Source organism: Pituophis catenifer, unplaced genomic scaffold (assembly GCF_029215685.1).
Source record: "Pituophis catenifer annectens isolate HBS135680 unplaced genomic scaffold, rPitCat1.0.hap2 SCAF_1, whole genome shotgun sequence".
Lineage (NCBI taxonomy): Eukaryota > Metazoa > Chordata > Lepidosauria > Squamata > Colubridae > Pituophis > Pituophis catenifer.
This window is the reverse complement of record NW_027256881.1, coordinates 284157985-284176773: the sequence shown is the minus strand read 5'-3', so window position 1 is coordinate 284176773 and position 18789 is coordinate 284157985. Positions and strand designations below refer to the sequence as shown.

Here is an 18789-nt window from a genome sequence, read left to right as displayed (position 1 = left end):
CCCATTATTCTTTCCCTAGCAAAAGAAAAGAGAAAAAAATGAGATCAAATATATGAAGTTCTATAGCAGACTTGGATCAGTGTATGAAGTCCAATATCTCCTAATAATTAACACTTCTTATGTAAATTGAATGATACATTATGGTAAATCCAAGTGCCTCAAGATGGTTCACAGTTTCATCTCTAAGATCAACTTTATTCTATAGAATTTGGATTATTATGGTCTCATTCTACCAGCCTATGCTGCAAGGGCTCTTAGGATATTTCAGCCATACTATGAAGCGTTCAGATAATCTGATAGTACAGGAGTGTCAAATTCGCATTGTCACATCGTCATGTGACATATTGCAACTTTTCCGTTAAAATGGGGGTGCGGGTGGCCAGTGCATGAGGCATCCTGCCCACGGGCTGTGAGTTTAACACCCTGTGATAGTATATGGCTTATCAAAACAATGCCAGCGAAAGATAGTATCTAAAACAACTATTAGTAGATGGTTTCAGATCATATGTTGCTTTCATCTAAGCTGTCTTCCAGATATCGAAGACCATTTTGTATGTGGGACCACTACTTTCAGTTGTTACAAATATCCCCCTACCACAAGATACATTAAAGTGTTTGTATCTGGCATTATTGCTTTACTATATAAATTTACTGCCTGCTCCAACTCCTTTTCAACAAGAATAGAGAATATTTGTACTTCTGGTGAATATTAGGTGGGCTCATGCGCTTTAGATCTGTATCGAGCAATTCTTTAAGGAATGCATTTCCACAGATTTCCACAATTGAAATTAAGTTTTCCTCTTGTCATCATATTTTGTTCTTACTTTTTCTTCTGATTATATTTATTTGAGTGCTTTTCTAATGGCTAATGCTGTGCTATCTTCAATTTGATGCAAGCATCATTTTGGGAAATACTATTACATTTTTGTAATGCTTAATCCAAACTTTTATGGAAGAGAAATAAAGACAAAGTTATGTGTTGTACAAGATAACAGTTCATAGCTTACAATGCTGCTAATTCTTATTCAATCCAAACTACAACATGAGTTACTTTTACTTTGGAAGTTATAATTCTCTGAAAAACAATAGATTTCCAAACGTATACTGTATTCACACATCAACAAAACTAACACCTTTCTCTTTAAATATATATACTTGAAACCAATTTTACTGAATTCAATGGAAGTAATTCTATTCATAAAATGACTAGCTTACATCAAGTGCTATGTGTTGGCACTTCTTTTTACTCTTCATTTATTGAGATATCCTTCAGATAGTCTATAGTGAATCGTCCAGTTCTTTGAACTAAACTTGTGAACCAGCAAAGAGAGGGAAGGAAAAACCTATTCTGTCATAGAATAATACTACTGGTACAATTCAATTTTCTCTGATCAGTTTCGATCTATGTGCATCATTTAGGTATTATGCTAGGTTATATAGGAAATTGTACAAGTAGGAATGGTTGTTTATTCTTGATGAGTTATTTTGAATTTGCCTTAATATTAGGTTTTACAGTTTAAGAATACAAATAAAAAATCTTAAGTATTCTGTCAATCATGCAAATTATAAAAATTAATTGGTAAATTTTGTTTAATAAAATAATTTTTTTCATTACAATTAAAGTGGTCTAAGCACCCTGTTATTAACACAGCTGCCTGCAATTACTGCTGGTTCGAATCTCTCCAAGGCTCAAGGTTGACTCAGCCTTCCATCCTTTCTAAGGTAGGTGAAATGAGGACCCAGTTTGTGGGGGCAATAAGCTGACTTTGTATAAATATACAAAAGTATGAAGGCTATTGCTTAACGCATTGTAAGCCGCCCTGAGTCTCCGGAGAATGGCGGCATATAAATAAAAAAAAAAAAAAAAAGTAAAAACTAATGCAAACTAAAAAGAACAAAGCAATAAAAAACACAAAGTGCAGAAAAAAAAAGAAAAGGAATGACAAGAAAAAGAAATATTTAAATAAATGACTTCCCTCTTCATCCCAACAAATATAAAACAATGTTAGTAACTTATCACCTTTTCTTAATATACAACAGATGATCTCTTCTTTTCATATCTCATCTCTTATTTGTAAACAAATATTTAAAGCCTCATCATTTGGTCCTGGTAGCAAAAGTCCATTAACTGGTAGCAAAAGTCCATTAACTGTTATTAGAGATAGCGTATCTATTTTAACCCTGATGAAATAAACTTTATATTCTTCCTTTTACCTTTAACAGTCTTGATCTTTAACTCTTTCAAATAATGACTTAGAACTTGATTTATTTTCATTTTTTTCTTTGTCCTTTTCACAAAATCTTTCTTTTGTAAATCCAATATATAAATGTTGTCCGAGTTACACTTTTGGTTTGTTGTTTGTAATGTATATCCCTTTTAATTATATAAGGCATCGTCCAGTTTGTCATTTTTAAATCCATGTTCAAATCAAATTAAAAAAAAAAATCAATGTCAGTCTTGTTTGGTAAAACCTGTTCCTCTTTCAAACTATTTATTTATAATGTCCCGACACTGAGACTTCTGAGACCATTGTTACACATGTTCTTCAATACAGGTAGTCCCGGACTTACAGCAGCTCACTTAGTGACCATTCATTGTTACAACATCACAGAAAAAAGTTACTTATGACCATTTTCACACTTATAACTGTTGCAGCAACCCCATGGTCATCTGATCAAAATTTGGTTGTTTGGCAAGTGATTCATATTTATGATGGTTGCATATCCCTGAGTATCCACCACCACCCTGAGCCAAAGGCAGTCATCTCTTTTAAAATCATGTCTTATATATAATAAAAAGACTACTACTTTTTAAGCTTCATCTGGTCCCAGTATATTTCTAACTTCCAAGCTGAAAAATGTCTTTACCCTGGAAGAACAGTTAGAGAAAGAAAAAAAATGTTTAATACTCTTTTCTCCTACTGTCAGAGAAACTCCACTAAATAATTTGTATTTATCAATTATGTGTGGCTTAATAGTTTTGTGATGGATGTTTAAATATCATACATTATTTCTGTAAAGCAGAATCTATATACAGGCCATTTCACTTCAAAAAATTTTATTTCCTTTCAACATACTTATTGCATCTGTGGTTGATTGTTTAACAGAATTTTAAAGTTGAGTGATTTTTCCCCATGTTTGTGTTTCAGTAACAAAAGCTTTAGTAAGAATTGTACCATAAATGTATTCAAAGAATGCAGGTTCTAAATCATCTCAAATTAATGTAGTTCAGTTTATTGTGAAATGTTTATAAATTCAGACCTTCTAAAAGACTTTAAATTATGAGCAAGATGTTTTAAAATGAAAAGCAATCTCAAGTATCCCAAAGCTCCAAACCGTATTTTCCAGCACCACACTTTACAATTGTTATCAGGTTCTTCTATTAAAATGTTATCTTTGATTTTCGCCAAACATGCCTTCTGGTACTATGGCCAAATCGCTCTGTCTTTGCCTTTGCCTCTGGAGCCACATGTGGCTCTTTCATCCCTCTGCTGTGGCTCTCTGTCACTCAAAATATGTGTCACCACCGCCAATGCGTGACACCCACCGGCACGTGATTTGTTGAGCTTTTTGACCCATCTTTTTTTTTCGGAGTTCAAAATGTTTTTGTTGCATGCAGAAATAAAAATTTGTTTTCTCTGTAGCAGTTCATTGATTTCATAAATGCAGCCCATTATAGTTTTTTATACATTTTATACATACATGTATATGTATACATATACATAAAGGTAAAAGACAATATATGCAGTGTTATCTTCATTTTAGATGTCAAAAGGGTTTTGTGGCTCCCGGTGTTTTCTGTGGGAAACGGATCCAAATTGCTCTTTGAGTGTTTAAGGTTGCCGACCCCTGGCCTAAGTGTTCATAAGCATCTTTACTCATGCACTGATATTTGTTCTGGATAGCATAGGTTTCCTCCTAGCAGAACTTATCCTGCAGATTGAATCTTACAGCTTTTTTTAATGGTAGTCTCATGCACTTTGGCACTATGGTTGAGTGTGTGTGTGGTATCTCCGAGTCATAAAATGAAATTCTGGGATTCTTACAGACTTCTTTAAGCTATTTGCATTCTGATCACAGGCTGAACTTGCTAAGATATCCTTCTTCCCATATTCTCTCTAATGATGTTGCAATCATTTGCACGTGATCTGGGACACCTGATTCTAAGTTTAGTTATTTGAGGTAGTGATAAACATAGGGATGGACTTATTTTTTTCCAAATGTGAAATTTGCCTTTATGTTTATTTAAATTATGAAATGGGCTTCATGTTAATGAAGATATAACATTTGTTATATCATTCCCTTTATCAGTATTACTGAAGTGAAGATTAAATATCTATATGTTAAAAGTGTGTTAAAAAGTTAAGAATTTCAGTGATGTGTACTTACTTTTTCCTATAACTTTCTGCATATGCCTCCCTCTCCTATCCAGAAGCTTAGTGACTTTTCCAAAGTATTTTAAAGAATTGCAGGGTGAAAAAAAGGGAATTCCCATTCATTGTGTTATCTTGGAATTTGCTCTTTGTTTTGTCAAGTATTTGAATTAATCTTTAGTTATTATGATACCAATACCAAATAAAGGTAAAGGTTCCCCTCCCACATATGTGCTAGTCATTCCTGACTCTAGAGGGCAGTGCTCATCTCCATTTCAAAGCCGAAGAGCCAGCACTGTCTGAAGACGTCTCCGTGGTTATGTGGCCGGCATGACTAAACACCAAAGGCGCACGAAACGCTGTTACCTTCCCACCAAAGGTGGTCCCTATTTTTCTATTTGCATTTTTTACGTGTTTTCAAACTACTAGGTTGGCAGAAGCTGGAACAAGTAACAGGAACTCATCCCGTTACACTGCACTAGGGATTCGAACCGCTGAACTGCCAACCTTTTGATCGACAAGCTCAGCATTTTAGCCACTGAACCACCATGTCCCTCACCACTACCAAATACTGAGTTAAATAATGTAAGAGCCCCGATGGTGCACTGGTTAGCGTGCAGTATTGCAGACTAACTGCCCACAGCTAGGAGTTTGATCCTGACCAGCTCAAGGTTGACTCAGCCTTCCATCCTTCCGACGTCGGTAAAATGAGGATCCAGATTGTTGTGGGCAATATGCTGGCTCTGTAAACCACTCGGAGAGTGCTGTAAAACACAAGGAACTTTATATAAGTCTAAGTGCTATTGTTATTGCTATTGCTATAATGCATTTTTGAATGTCTGAAAACGCTTTACTGATAATCGTTTTAAGTTCAGATTTTTAAAAGAAAAATGGTTTTACTACCAAGTTGTGGAACTACATATGACATAGTGTTAGTATTTTTTCAGTTCTGCCTTTCTTCGTTCTAATATTGTGTGAAACTGGTGAGCGATCTTACTTAATAAGAATCAAAACATAAAAATAGAATACTGCAAATAATAAGAATCCCCACTATTAACTAAGAAAAGTTAGGCTCCCAAGAACTTTATTCAGAAAGAAATTTGAAGGAGTAGGAGTCGACACTTCCTATGTACATTTTTCATTTTGGTTTGTATGGCAGACCTTAGCATGACATATTATTTTAAAGAATTTTAAGCATTCCTTTAAGCATCCTATTTAACATTCTGTTAGGATTGAGATAGAGATTTAAGTGGAATATTTGAGTAGAAATTCTTTCTCTTCAACTTTGGAGAGAGTTCATGCTTAAGGAACTCTGCATTTGTTTTCTTCCAGGAGCTCCTGTCATTGGCCAAGCGGAAACGTGGTGATTCTGAAGAAAAGGAAGCACCTGCTAGCAAGCCTACAGCATCTTCAGACTCTGAGACTTCAGATAGTGATATTGAGGTTAGTCTGTGTTTAACTGTAAATTGAATAAAACAAAGTAATATGAATTAGTTCAGTTCTGCTGCTGAGATTATTCACGTTAAATATGAAACACATTTGTGAAGGCTAAATACACTTGATACTGCATGACTTTGTGATAGTGTATATCATGAGCTGGGAAGTAGCTAATATTCCCTTGATTCCTTTGGGAAAATTATCTCAAAATGGTTGCTCTTAAAACAAAGAAATCTTAAAGGGAAACTCCAACATGCAAAGATTGATTATCTAACTTATCAGGAAGTTCAATCCTATCATCTCCAATGTAAATAGAATTTTCATCTGCAATTTATTTATTGAAGGAAAATGATTAAGAGAAGTGTGCAATGTTGTTGGCAAACTGCAACTAATAAGCTGGCTTGTCACTATGTAGTTACCTGTAGCTAAAGTTTTGAATGACATGCTAAATTGGTAATAGTTTGAAGTTCAAGTGGAGTTTCCCAATTACAGGGAGGCAATTGCTTTTGCTCTTATAGTAAACGGTAGTAAACAGTGGTTTAGTGTTGTATCTAAATGAAGCTGTTTTCCAGTTTATAAAATACATGTTCAGTTCTTCATTTGCTTTTCTAAAAAAATAAAACAATTCTGCTTTTTATTTGTATATAGTTATAATACAATATTGTTTTTATTTTATAGCTGTGATTTTTTTTAATTCATCAAATTAAATTTTGTTCATAGCTGTTTTATTACATATTTACATTAAAATCCAAACTTCTATACATTTAGCTTCATGAAATCTTTAAAGATACTTCAGCCTTGTCTCATAACTCCCATCTTTCCTTTTATGCTACAGTGGACAGTAGGGGGTACTAAAACCAAAAAGAAAGGAAAAGCTGCAAAAGTAGAGAAGAAGGGAGCCATGAAGAAACAGATGAATAAAGCAGCTTCATCAGGCAGCTCTGATAAAGATACCTCTCCAGAGAGTTCTGCACCAGAAGAAGGTAAGCATATTAGTGATGGGAAGAATTCATATGTGGGCTGAATTTATATAGCATATTTACCCATCAGTAACTCAGTCCAATTTTCATGGTTTGTACAGTCTACTGAGCTATAACTCTACAGGTTGGGTTCAAATAAGTTTGGTTAAAGTGTGGTAAATTAGTTTGGGATTCAGGGTATCATAAGTCATGTTCTTTTGAGATTAGACTATAGATTATTTTTCTCTAGTTCAGTGGTCTTCAAATTTCAGTTGTCCAAGGAATCCTTCTCAGTATGAAAAATCAGTGAAAATCCATTAAAAATTGTTTCAGGTAATATATATTATTTGAACAAAATGTTAAAATTAATGTTACAATTATACATTTCATACAGTGTAAATAGAAATGTCATGTTGTACCCCTGGATGATTCCCACAGAATCCTTGGGTTCCTAGAGAACATAGTTTGAACACTATAGCTCTAGATAATTTATTAACCATAGGCCAGGTTGATACACCAAAAGTTAATAGAAGTCCATTTCAGGCTCTTATTAGACTTGGCTATAAAGAAGACAGAGGAAAAGTGCTTTATGTCTTTATTCAAAAGATAATTAGTTTTATTTTCAAAGTCAATTCTAAATATTTCCTATTTATATAGGAAGCTCTTGCTTAATAACCACAATTGGGACTGACAGCTCTATTTCTAAGCAGTGTGGTCATTAAATCAAATGTGATGCAGTAGGGGTTATAGCCTCATTTCTGTCAAGGCTGTTAAATGAATTATCCACAGTCATTAAATGAAACCTGCAATTTTATTGCCAGTTTCTTCACTGACTGCTTGTTGGCTATGACAATTACAAATGGCTATGGCATGATCATGAGATGCAACAGTTGTAAATGCCTGCCAAGTGTGAAGTGTCCAAATGATGAACACGTGAGCATGGGGATGCTACAATGGTTGTAAATGTGAGGGCTGGTTATAAAACAATGTTGTAACTTCAAATGGTTGTTAAACAGGAGAATAGTTAAGCGATGTTTACCTATATTTTTTATATCTTGGACCTCTTCCTGTTAGCTATATTCCTATAGCTACATGCAAATAGGAATTTCTATATTGTATTTCATACCTGTAATGTCTTTCAAAGTAAAATTTTTATTTTTATATTACTTAAGTAAACCCAATATTAAGATACATGCACACACGCACACACACACACACGCCACTGTTAAGTTTAAGATAAGCACATTTGTAATAAGTACAGAAAGGGAATTTATTAGCTAAAGAGCTAATAAAAGAAAAGAAAATATAGGTAAATTCAGTTTATACCAATCCTATTCATCAAATATCTTCATATTTTGTGTCCTGTCTATTCTGCCTATACCACATTGCTCAGTTTGTATATGTACAGTACAATGCAGTCAGCCATGTGCAGATCTGTACACTGGGGAAACAAAAAAACCACTTCATAAAGGCATGGCACAACATAGAAGAACAAACCCATCAGGACTAGATTCAGCAGTCCACCTGCATTTAAAACACAAAGCTCACTCTTTTGAAGACAGCAGAGTCCACATTTTGGACAGAGAGGACCTCTGGTTTGAAAGAGGGGTCAAAGGCCATCTATGTCAAAATTGAATAGCCCTCCCTCAACAGAGAGGAGGGATAGGACATCATCTATCTCCAATCTACAACACAGTTCTTTCAATAGTTCTAAGAAGGATCCACACCCATTTGCACCACTCAGGTGATCCTGATGACACAGATAAAACCTCCAGGTGACCTTAACGACTTGCTAAAAGAATGCAAATGACCAGCTGTTTGCAAGGAATATAAATCCTTCCATACCCTATGGTTCAGTCAGAGCTGAAAAAGCTTCTTGGATGAGAAGCAAAATGTCTTCAAAGAAAAATAACGAAGTCCAGTTGCCTCTTGAAAAAGCACCTTTGGGACAAACCATGACCTAGATGACTGAGAATCTCCATAGGCATTCAGTTAATCAAGTAATCACAGTTCAGCAACGACTAAAAAGGATGTATTAAGTTTATTCTCAGTTTCAAGGTTTGTCAGCGATACATGCTGACTTCCTCACAAGCATGTGAGGTATTCTATTATTATTATTCTATATATTGTTTTCTAAAATAGCTTAAATGGTAGGCATTTGCCTGAAAAGCTTACAATCCAAATGTAATTGCCTTCCAGTACATGATTCTCTCTGGGGGTTTTTTTCAGGAGAAGTATCTGACTCTGAAACCAATGGCTCTTGCAGTAGCTCAGACTCTGAAACTTCATCTGAAGATGAGTTTACTGATGGCTACGGGGAGGATTTTATGGGTGATGAAGAAGATAGAGCTCGCCTAGAACAGATGACAGAAAAAGAAAGAGAACAGGAATTGTTTAATCGGATAGAGAAGAGAGAAGTTTTGAAGAAAAGGTGAGTTTTTGTGCAGCCATTTCATATTACTGTATTTATGCAACATTCTTTTCATTTTGGACTTTTTAAGGTAAATGTTTTCTTTCCTTATGCTTTTTATTGTTTTCCAGGTTTCTGAAAAAAAATGTCAGCAAATTGGTTTCTGGTTAGTGTTTGGTTTTTTCTGTGAAAAACAAGCAAAGGAATGCAGATGCATAAATAATTACCATTAAAGTATAAGATGTTACCTTGTTCGTTTCACTTTTATTGATCCATGTTTAAGCCTCCCCCCACAAAGGCAACACTTACTTGATCGTGACAGAAATAATGGGGTACACAATTAAAGGTTTGCATAAAATGAGAAATGTGGTTTTGCTCCATGCATGGACTAAAATGTTATTGCTCTGATATTTGGTCACACCATTCTAGGAGAGTCATGTTCCATCCAAAGTGGATGAGGTTTCAGCTGAAGCAAATATGGATGAGTATAAAGGAGGGAAAGGCTGGTGTATGTAGTCTCTTTCCCCCTACTTCTGTTAATGGTTGGTGTGTTCTAGCTCACCTAATAATTTTCCTAGTATCCATCTTCCTTTTGCTTTCCCTTAGTCACCATTCATAATTGAATTCACAGGTCTGATCAACCTGTGTGACCTACCTGGTCTTCCCCCCATCACTACCTCACACTCCTCTGAATTCTGTGCTGTTGTGTGTCCCCTTTCTCTCTGCTGCTGGGTGCTGCCACCCTTTCCTCTACTATCTCCCAGCTTGGAGCACCTTTGTTGAAACATATATTTTCCAGGGCTTTGCACAAACAAAAGCACTTCTCAATCCTGTCTGATCTGTTCCTGGCCATCTTCATACTCTTTATATAGTGGTACTCATTTTGCACAACACTAGTAACAATTGCGACGTTAGTAAATGTTATAGAAATAATAATGCATCTCAGTGCAGCCAAAATTACAGAATATCTGCACATAAACGTAACTTCAACTGTCTCTCGAAAAAAAAACCTGGCTAAACCTCCAAATGTAAAAGCATTTACAAATCTACATTCCTTTGTTGTAAGAACTACATGTTGTGCATGCAACAACTCACAGCAAATTACTAGGATCCAACTGCCATTATCAGCAGGAAACCAAAAATCCAGTCTATTCCAAACAGCTAATGGGCTGGCCTGGTTTCTTGCCATTAAACTCGCTAGTAAGGAAGAGTGGGCAGATTCTCCACAGCTCTGCGTCTTGACTTTTTCAACATACATATGACACCCACCTGTTCAAAAGAGCTTTAAAAATGTGGCTGTTTCCCCAGGCCTTGAGCTAAAGTGGGTGGCAGGTCCTGTATGTTTCTCTTTTAAACATTGCTTTTCTTTTGGGAGTTTTTTGTTTCAAATATTTTTACTGTACACTGCCCAGAGTTGCTATAGAGTTATAAATAAATTTCTTAAATAAATAAAATATATGAACATTATTTATGACAAAAGTTATTTTCCTTCTTAAAAAAAGCACTAATATTCTACATATTAGTTTCTACTTTGGAATTAAGCAATTAAGTACTTAATAGTGCCAGTAATTTGCATAGTTTAGATTTGAAAAAAATCTCATTTACTGCAACTGTTATTTATTTACTGATTAAATTTGTATGGAACCCATCTTGCAGTCGTGTAACACTTGTTGTTACAAAAGATTTAATCATTTTATGCCTTTAAAAAAATAAAAAATATCTTACATTAAATTTGAATTCAGTTTACCAGTTTGCTCCTTCCTGAATTAATTGGAGACTCCTATGTATTTTTTCCTTTGATTGAACCCAGATTTGAAATAAAGAAAAAATTAAAGACGGCAAAAAAGAAAGAAAAGAAAGAAAAAAAGAAAAGGAAAAAGCAGGAAGAAGAACAGGAAAAGAAAAAGCTCACACAGATCCAGGAATCCCAGGTAAGTAACATACAAATAACACTTTATTTTAAAAAATTGACACTACTTTAAACATATTTGTAAGATTGCTTAAATTACCATCAGAAGAGCTGATGTGCATCCTGTGATTGCCACCTGATCCAGCAATCATCTTAGTAGCTGCTTCTTCCTTATTCGTAGGATTCAGGACTTGAATGGACTATTTTGCTTAGATTGTGGTAGATTGCGCCCTAAAAGGAATACATGAACTAGCAAGGATATTGTGGGTTTTGGAAGGTTTGGTTCAAGTGGGGCGAACAAAACGAAATATGCCAACAATTGGAAAATCTACATAACTTAGTGACCAATATATTCCAGATAATCAAAGCATATTAGAATGTTTACACAAAGATTGGGTTGAAAAATCAACACAAACGTTTATTTAACAATATAATGTTTGAAGAGGGTGGATAAAATCTTAAGTCATTTAAGGAGTTATATCAATAAGACTGTTCATCTGTGCTTAATTTCAGAATGTGTGATTAGTTTGTCACAAAGGATTAATTTTCCCCTGCTTGAGATAATGCCAATATTAGTTGTCTTAATCCTTTTTCTTTTTACTTTCTTTTTTTTAAAAAAACCATTAACTGTAATTGCCTCTTTTATTTTTAACATGCCCTTCCCCTTTTCTAAGTTCTCTTAGTTTTATGGTTACATTTGACTGGAACAATTGCTGAAAACCTGGTTTTCCTTTTGATTATTTATATTCTTTTTTTAAAACTCTTTGCATCAAAATTATTGAATTGAACATTTTTAACTATCTGTATATTTTGCAATTATTTTTTAAAAACAAGTTTATTTGCTTATTTGGTGAATTAGTCTGACACTAATTCATGCAAATTCATGGCGGATTTCAAAAACAATTATATAACTTTTTGCATAGCTGATTAGGTTTATTTTTTTTTTAATTATATAGTGCAATTTATAGTAATATTTTGCTGCTTAGTTTATAATAATGATATAACCACTAAGGATTTTTTTAAGAAATGTTATTTTATTTTTTAACAAAAATTATATGTCACTTTGAACTCCTGGAGGAAAAGCAGGATACTTATTAATTAATACTAATTAATAAAATTAAAATAAACTCCCTTTCCACCAACAGCAAAAATATATTTTATTTCCTGTTCTTCAAATAACCTGCATTTTAAACTGCAATAAAATAGCTAATACTGTACAGAGAAATAAAATCAAAAGATCAATTAAACAGCATGAATTATGAACTTGAATGAAACAAATTGACAGAAGTATGGAAAAATAATAAAGATTTTTGCTTAAAAATGCCAAAATAAAAAGAGTAAACCTCAGGCAAAATACTACTGCAAAGACTCATCTCTTGGTAAAATCTAACCAAATATCTTTTAAGATAGTTGGAATTATATGTTTCTATAGGTAATGTCACATAATAAAGAGAGACGGTCAAAACGGGATGAAAAATTGGATAAGAAATCCCAAGCTATGGAAGAACTAAAAGCAGAAAGGGAGAAAAGGAAGAACAGAACAGGTAAGTTCAACCATATATTGTTTAGTTAAAGAAAAAAAAGATAGGATGAACATAAACCATACACTATAGATTCCACTGAGCTCCCTACTAACTCTTTATATACCATTTATAAGATGGAAAGACATCCTTGACTGTTTTGAATATTCCTAGTTGTGAAGGAAGGCACAACATAATCTGGTCCATCATCCTTTTTCTCGTGGTGACTCACCAGATGCTTCTGAGATATCCATCAGCAAGTCCTTCTCCAGCAGTGGTATTCAAAGGCATGGTAGCATCCTGGACATAGTGCAATGACCAACATGACTGCCTATCATAAATATCTTGTAGATTTCTCATGTCAATAATATTTACAGTTGAATTAAATTGTTTTTCAGTGAACATAATTATCTTAAAGTGAAACTCATTTTCCTTGTATTTTTTTAAAAAGCCAAGAGCTGTTTTGGACCTGTCTTGTTATTTCAAATAGTTCCAAAACTATTGCATAGAAATATATTTGGTCAAATAGAGCTAGGGGAGAATGTTTCCCCAATCCAGATCCTGACTGTCATCCCCCAAGCAACAAATGCCATTTCTGTCCCAACCCTAGGCCTGAACTTAGAATGGAAGAAGTCCATATAAACATCTTCCTTAGGGGATTCTAAGGATTCAACCATTATTTTGGGAACGTGGCAGTAATCATCCAAGATACCTGGGTCCAAGGAAAGCCTCTTCATAAGATGCTGTCCCACTGGCATCTGGTATGACTTCCTTTCCTGGAAAGATGTTGACAGTTCCCCAAAGTGCAGCTAATCAAGCCTTTCACAGTTACCCAGAGAAGCCAAAAAAGAGACACAGATCCAAGCCATAAATGATAGAGCTAATATCAGAGATTCTATACCCACTTCATTGAAGTCCATACATTAAGATGAATCTTAGATCACATTGTAAAGCATTACTCGATCACTCTAGATTCAAATTTAAGCAACTCTTGAAAAAATGTGCGAATGAGTCACATCAGTTTAATTTTTCCCAAACAGATGGCATGCAATTTTAAATTGTGCCATTTTATAACAACCCGCTGATATAACAATGGCAACAAATTGATTCTTAAACTTTGTTCTCTCCACGTAGGCTTAAACATGAGCTCAGTCAAGTTTACTTATTGTGTTCCTCTTTGGATGCTCCAAGCATTGCTTGTGTTGCCTCATCTCTCAGAGTTCCCAGAAATCTAATCTGGGATTGGCAGACAGAAAAAGATTACTAGGCGGTGACTATATCAAATACTCTTGTTGTTTCCAGACTCCATAGCTTATTTTGGCACTCGATGAAATGTCAGCTTAGTGAAAAATCCACATCAGATCCAAAAGGGCCTGGGGCAGACCGTTTTAATTGGACCTCTCAGTTTCTAGATGTTCTGGGTGGTGACAGTTCTAGGGAGTAATCTGGCCACAGCAGACAACTCAGAATAATATTTTCCATCTTAATATTATGTTTACTTGCTTTGAAACAACAAAGATATCTAACACATGCCTACTTTATGCTACAAGGTACAGGAGCTCAATAAAATGTCCTGGAGAACAGCAGGACAGATGGTACATCAACAGGATCCTCCATTTGTACTTGTAGCCCAACTTCATTTACAAGCACTTACATCGTCTCATTAAATTTACTGTCAGTGCTGGATATTCATGTGGCAGAATTCATAAAAGTGCTCCATTAAAGATCGGAGAATGAGAGCAGATTGCATTGGACCAGACTTAAGCCAGATTCAGCTTTATACATCCAGATGTGCTTTTTTTCCATTGTAGCTGAATTACTTGCAAAGAAGCAACCGTTAAAGACAAGTGAAGTATACTCAGATGATGAAGAAGAGGAAGAAGATGATAAATCTAGTGAGAAAACTGATCATTCTTCCAGATCTTCATCTTCTGATGAAGAAGAAGAGTAAGTATTCAATATCTGCTTTGATATATAGCAGATACAACTGAATGTTTAATATTCCTTTAGATCTGGAAATTTACATTACTACTTTAATGATTTCTGTCTTCATAGTTTGGTCAATGGTTGTTTAAACAAAACTGATATGTAAATATAATAAATAATAGAATGTATGGCTCCCTTATCTAGTTAAATAATAAAGCTGATAGTGCTCACAGCATTCTAGAGATTGCTCACTGAGCCCCTAATTTAAAAATCAATATATTTAATTAAAATGCCTGCACTTTTATGAATTTAGTCATTTTTATTTTCTAGTATGTGAATGCGGTAATTTCAGACTGTTTTAAGATGTGAATTATTTCCTTACAGTTGCTTTTGCTTTCCCATCAAACCAGGAAAGAAGAAATTCCTCCTAAATCACAACCAGTGTCTCTACCTGAAGAATTGAATCGGGTTCGATTATCCCGACACAAATTGGAGCGATGGTGTCACATGCCTTTCTTTGCCAAAACAGTCACTGGTTGCTTTGTGCGCATTGGAATAGGAAACCACAACAGCAAACCAGTTTACAGAGTAAGCCTACCCTTGAGTATTTTCCCTTATTCTTGTTGGTCATAAGAAAAGCAAATTTTGTTCATGGTGCTTTTTCAAAATACAGTGAAGTGAAAGCTGGTAATTAATGGTACAGCCACTCCTTGTATAACAGCTACCTTGTTTAGTTGCTGCTTGCAAATACAATGTAATAATGTATTTCTTTTTTAAAAAATAATTTTCTAACCAATGTGCACACTCGTGGCCAGATTTCCTTACCTGACAACAACACATGCCAGAATGAGAGTAACACTGACATTGCTGCATGAGAGAATTTATGGGGCAGCATGAACCAATAATATTTGCAGTGTCTGTTTCTCTCTCAGTCATTTGTTTGCTTTGTGACGATTTCGTTTCCAATTTAGGGAAAGAGAAGAGTTGTGAATCTTTATTTATCCTACTAGTATATTTGGGATGCATGGAGGGAGGGAGGGAGGGAGGGAGGGAGGGAGATAGATAGATAGATAGATAGATAGATAGATAGATAGATAGATAGATGATAGATAGATAGATAGATAGATAGATAGATAGATAGATGATAGATAGATAGATAGATAGATAGATAGATAGATAATTTTGTTGAATAATTAAAATATTTTTGAGCAGTCAAACTCAATTAAAAAAAATCAGGATAGGTCCAGACTAAAATGGAAGGTAAGGAAAGAAACCTTTACAGCTTCTTCCCCTAGAAATAATTTATATCAAATCTGATCCAGAGAGAACACAAGTTCTCCAAATTAGCTTTTTAAAAGAAGTAAGGAATTAAAACAAGAATGGAGGAATGAACAAAAAAGACTATCGGCATAGTAATTCTGCCAGATATTGGTCTTCCACGATGGAAGGAGTTACTCCATTTGCAAACCATCTTCAAGTATTTAACATGGAATGTTGTGTTGTTTCAGATGAAGAATATACACATTTGTTGAGCTTTACTTAACTTTTTTTAATTTTAATTTTTTTTTTCTGTCCCATTCATGAAGAAATTGTACATTCTTATCAGATAATAAATTAAATGAAGTTCTTATGTAATCCTGTCTCAAGTGTATGATAAACTAAGAATATTATTGCAAATTAGCTAATATACTTTCATTTTACTTCAGCTCCTTTTATTATCATTTCTCACTAGATTTGCTTTGATTTTTCTGCTTTGCTGAGAAAATGTATATATATATATATATATAAAGTTATCTTTTTCGTTTTGTTGCCATTTGTTTAGGTGGCAGAAATAACTGGTGTTGTAGAGACAGCAAAAGTATATCAGCTTGGAGCTACCAGGACAAACAAAGGGTTGCAGTTAAGGTGAGATATTTGAAAGTCTTATCATCTTGAGGGTGAGGTATCCTTGTATAAAAAGTGTGTAATTATCCTGAATCGAGAAAATTGATACATTTCATCTTAGGATAAGTTTCTAGGGTAAGGAAAAATCCAACAAATATTGGAGTGAAGAATGTCTGTCCTGTTGGGACCAATAGTTTACTTTCAGTAGTAATAGTGCATTCAGAACATATTTTCTTGTAATAAAGTAGAACTGAACTGACTTAATACTAATAAAAAGTAATCAATCCAAGAGTGCTTTGATCACTCTTCCCTCCTCCAAAATTTGGGTGATAAATAAAGCTACAATTTAATATTTTTTTCTTTTCAAAGACATGGTAATGACCAACGTGTGTTCCGCTTAGAGTTTGTCTCCAATCAGGAATTCACAGAGAGTGAGTTCATGAAGTGGAAGGAAGCCGTAAGTTTCTACTTTTTCTAATGCTTTATCAATAATTTAGGGCTGTGCAGTGAATAAAATTCAATGAGATTTTTTTTTCTTTTGTTGCAATTAGATGTTTTCTGCTGGGATGCAGTTACCCACCCTTGACGAAATAAACAAGAAAGAAGTGTCCATCAAAGAAGCCCTCAACTATAAATTCAATGACCAGGACATTGAGGAGGTAAATGAAGAAAATGTACTTTTGAGCTGGAACCATTCATTTGGTCCATAATGTAAAGGTAGGTGAGGTTATAAAAGAGACGTTCTCGAGTGCCATATTTTGGTTCTATAAAAATAACGTGATTTTGAAAGCCATATTTATACCTTATGAAAGATACAGTCGGTACTTTTGATTAGATCATACTGAGCTGTTTTTTTTCCTGATATTACTTTTCCTTTCAGATTGAGCATCACAATAAAAAAAGATTCTGTATTTAGAGAGCCTTTTTGATGTATTGATTAAGACATCAGGCTAGAAACTGGGAGATTATGAATTCTATTTCTATCTTAGGCACAAAGCCAGCGGGATGACCTTGGGCCAGTCACACATTCTCAGCCTTAGGAAGCAAACCACTTTTGAAAAAAAACCCAGAAAACTTCAGGGATTTCTCCAGGCAGTCACCAGGGTCAAGGCATCTGACTCAAAGGCACACACACAAAATAGACAAGAAATTTAAAGTAGTAAGAGAAATTTGTGCGATCACCTCTGGAAAAATAATCTCTGGACAAGTTAATTTCCAATTTTAAAATAGCTTTATTAAAGATATTCTACAGTCAGGATTATCAAATTCTGTCAAATCCCAAATTGCTTTCAATGATCTTGTTTTGATATTTAGTTTGTTCCAGCTCATTTATGATTTTTTTGAAGAAATAAATTTGTAAAATGTTCGTGTAGATTTCCCAAAGTATACATTTTTACTTTTTTGTAGCTATGAGACGCTTCACACAAAAGTGCATATGTTAGCATATATATTATGCTAATTAGTATAACCATTGAGGAATAAATTTTTCCATTATTCCTAAAGCGAGTTTACTCTTAATAGTTTTTTGTCTATCAGTAGACTTGTAGCCACTATGCAACATAATGGATTATGTTCTAAAATCTTTTTATCACCGTGTTTCCCCAAGAATAAGATCGGGTCTTATTTTCTTTTGGGCCCCAAAATAAATTCGGAGGGTGTCTTATTTTTTTCCCCATGTACGGGAGGCCCAATTATTCTGCTTGCTCGCGGCAGGGTAGAAGACTGTGTGGTGCGCCAGTGCCACTGCCATGAGGTGGGGTGGGTAGAGCTGTTCCACGCACCCTGCACCAGCTTACCCCAGGGGCCCCGTAGCCAAGCCACCCATGCCCCGACACCTGCCTTGCGTCGTGGCTGCAGCACCAGCATATCACTCGGCCTCCTGCTCTGTTGCAGCTGCAAGCAAGCAGAAGAAGTGAGCCAGCGGCCACATGGACTCCTGCTGGACATGGCTGCCAGTGCTGCCGCCAGAAGGCAGGTGTCAGGGTATGGATGGCCTGGCAGTGGGGGCCCCAAGGTAAGCTGGTGCGGGGCGCTTGGGATGGCTCTGCCTCCCGCCTCACCTTGTGGACACAGCATTGCAAGCAATCAGACGGAATGGATTGTCGGTTGACTGCGCAGGTTCTTAAGTACAGCTTATTTTGGTGGGTAGGGCTTATATTAGGTTCACATGTAAAAAATCATGCTAGGGCTTATTTTCGGTACATGTCTTATTTTTGGGGAAATGGTATTATTGTACTACATAAATATAGATAAGATATACAGGGTTAAGGCCATACAATTAGCAGTATAATATGTCTTGTAAAGAGTTTAATAAAATAAAAACTGCCACAAGGATTATTTGCAGAGATAGTTGGCCAACCATCAAGAAACT

At 35.0% G+C, this 18789-nt stretch overlaps 1 protein-coding gene across 1 annotated transcript in view; it reads left to right on the top strand.

Annotated features, from left to right (window-relative positions):
• Positions 1-18789, top strand: part of RTF1 (RTF1 homolog, Paf1/RNA polymerase II complex component) — a 29150-nt gene that overhangs the window by 3184 nt on the left and 7177 nt on the right. Inside the window, exons 2-11 of the mRNA XM_070939970.1 lie at positions 5706-5816; positions 6646-6793; positions 8999-9200; positions 10990-11110; positions 12521-12632; positions 14420-14555; positions 14945-15122; positions 16357-16439; positions 16788-16875; positions 16970-17077. Of these exons, the coding sequence (XP_070796071.1) occupies positions 5706-5816; positions 6646-6793; positions 8999-9200; positions 10990-11110; positions 12521-12632; positions 14420-14555; positions 14945-15122; positions 16357-16439; positions 16788-16875; positions 16970-17077 (1287 nt within the window). The remainder of the gene's footprint in view (positions 1-5705; positions 5817-6645; positions 6794-8998; positions 9201-10989; positions 11111-12520; positions 12633-14419; positions 14556-14944; positions 15123-16356; positions 16440-16787; positions 16876-16969; positions 17078-18789) is intronic.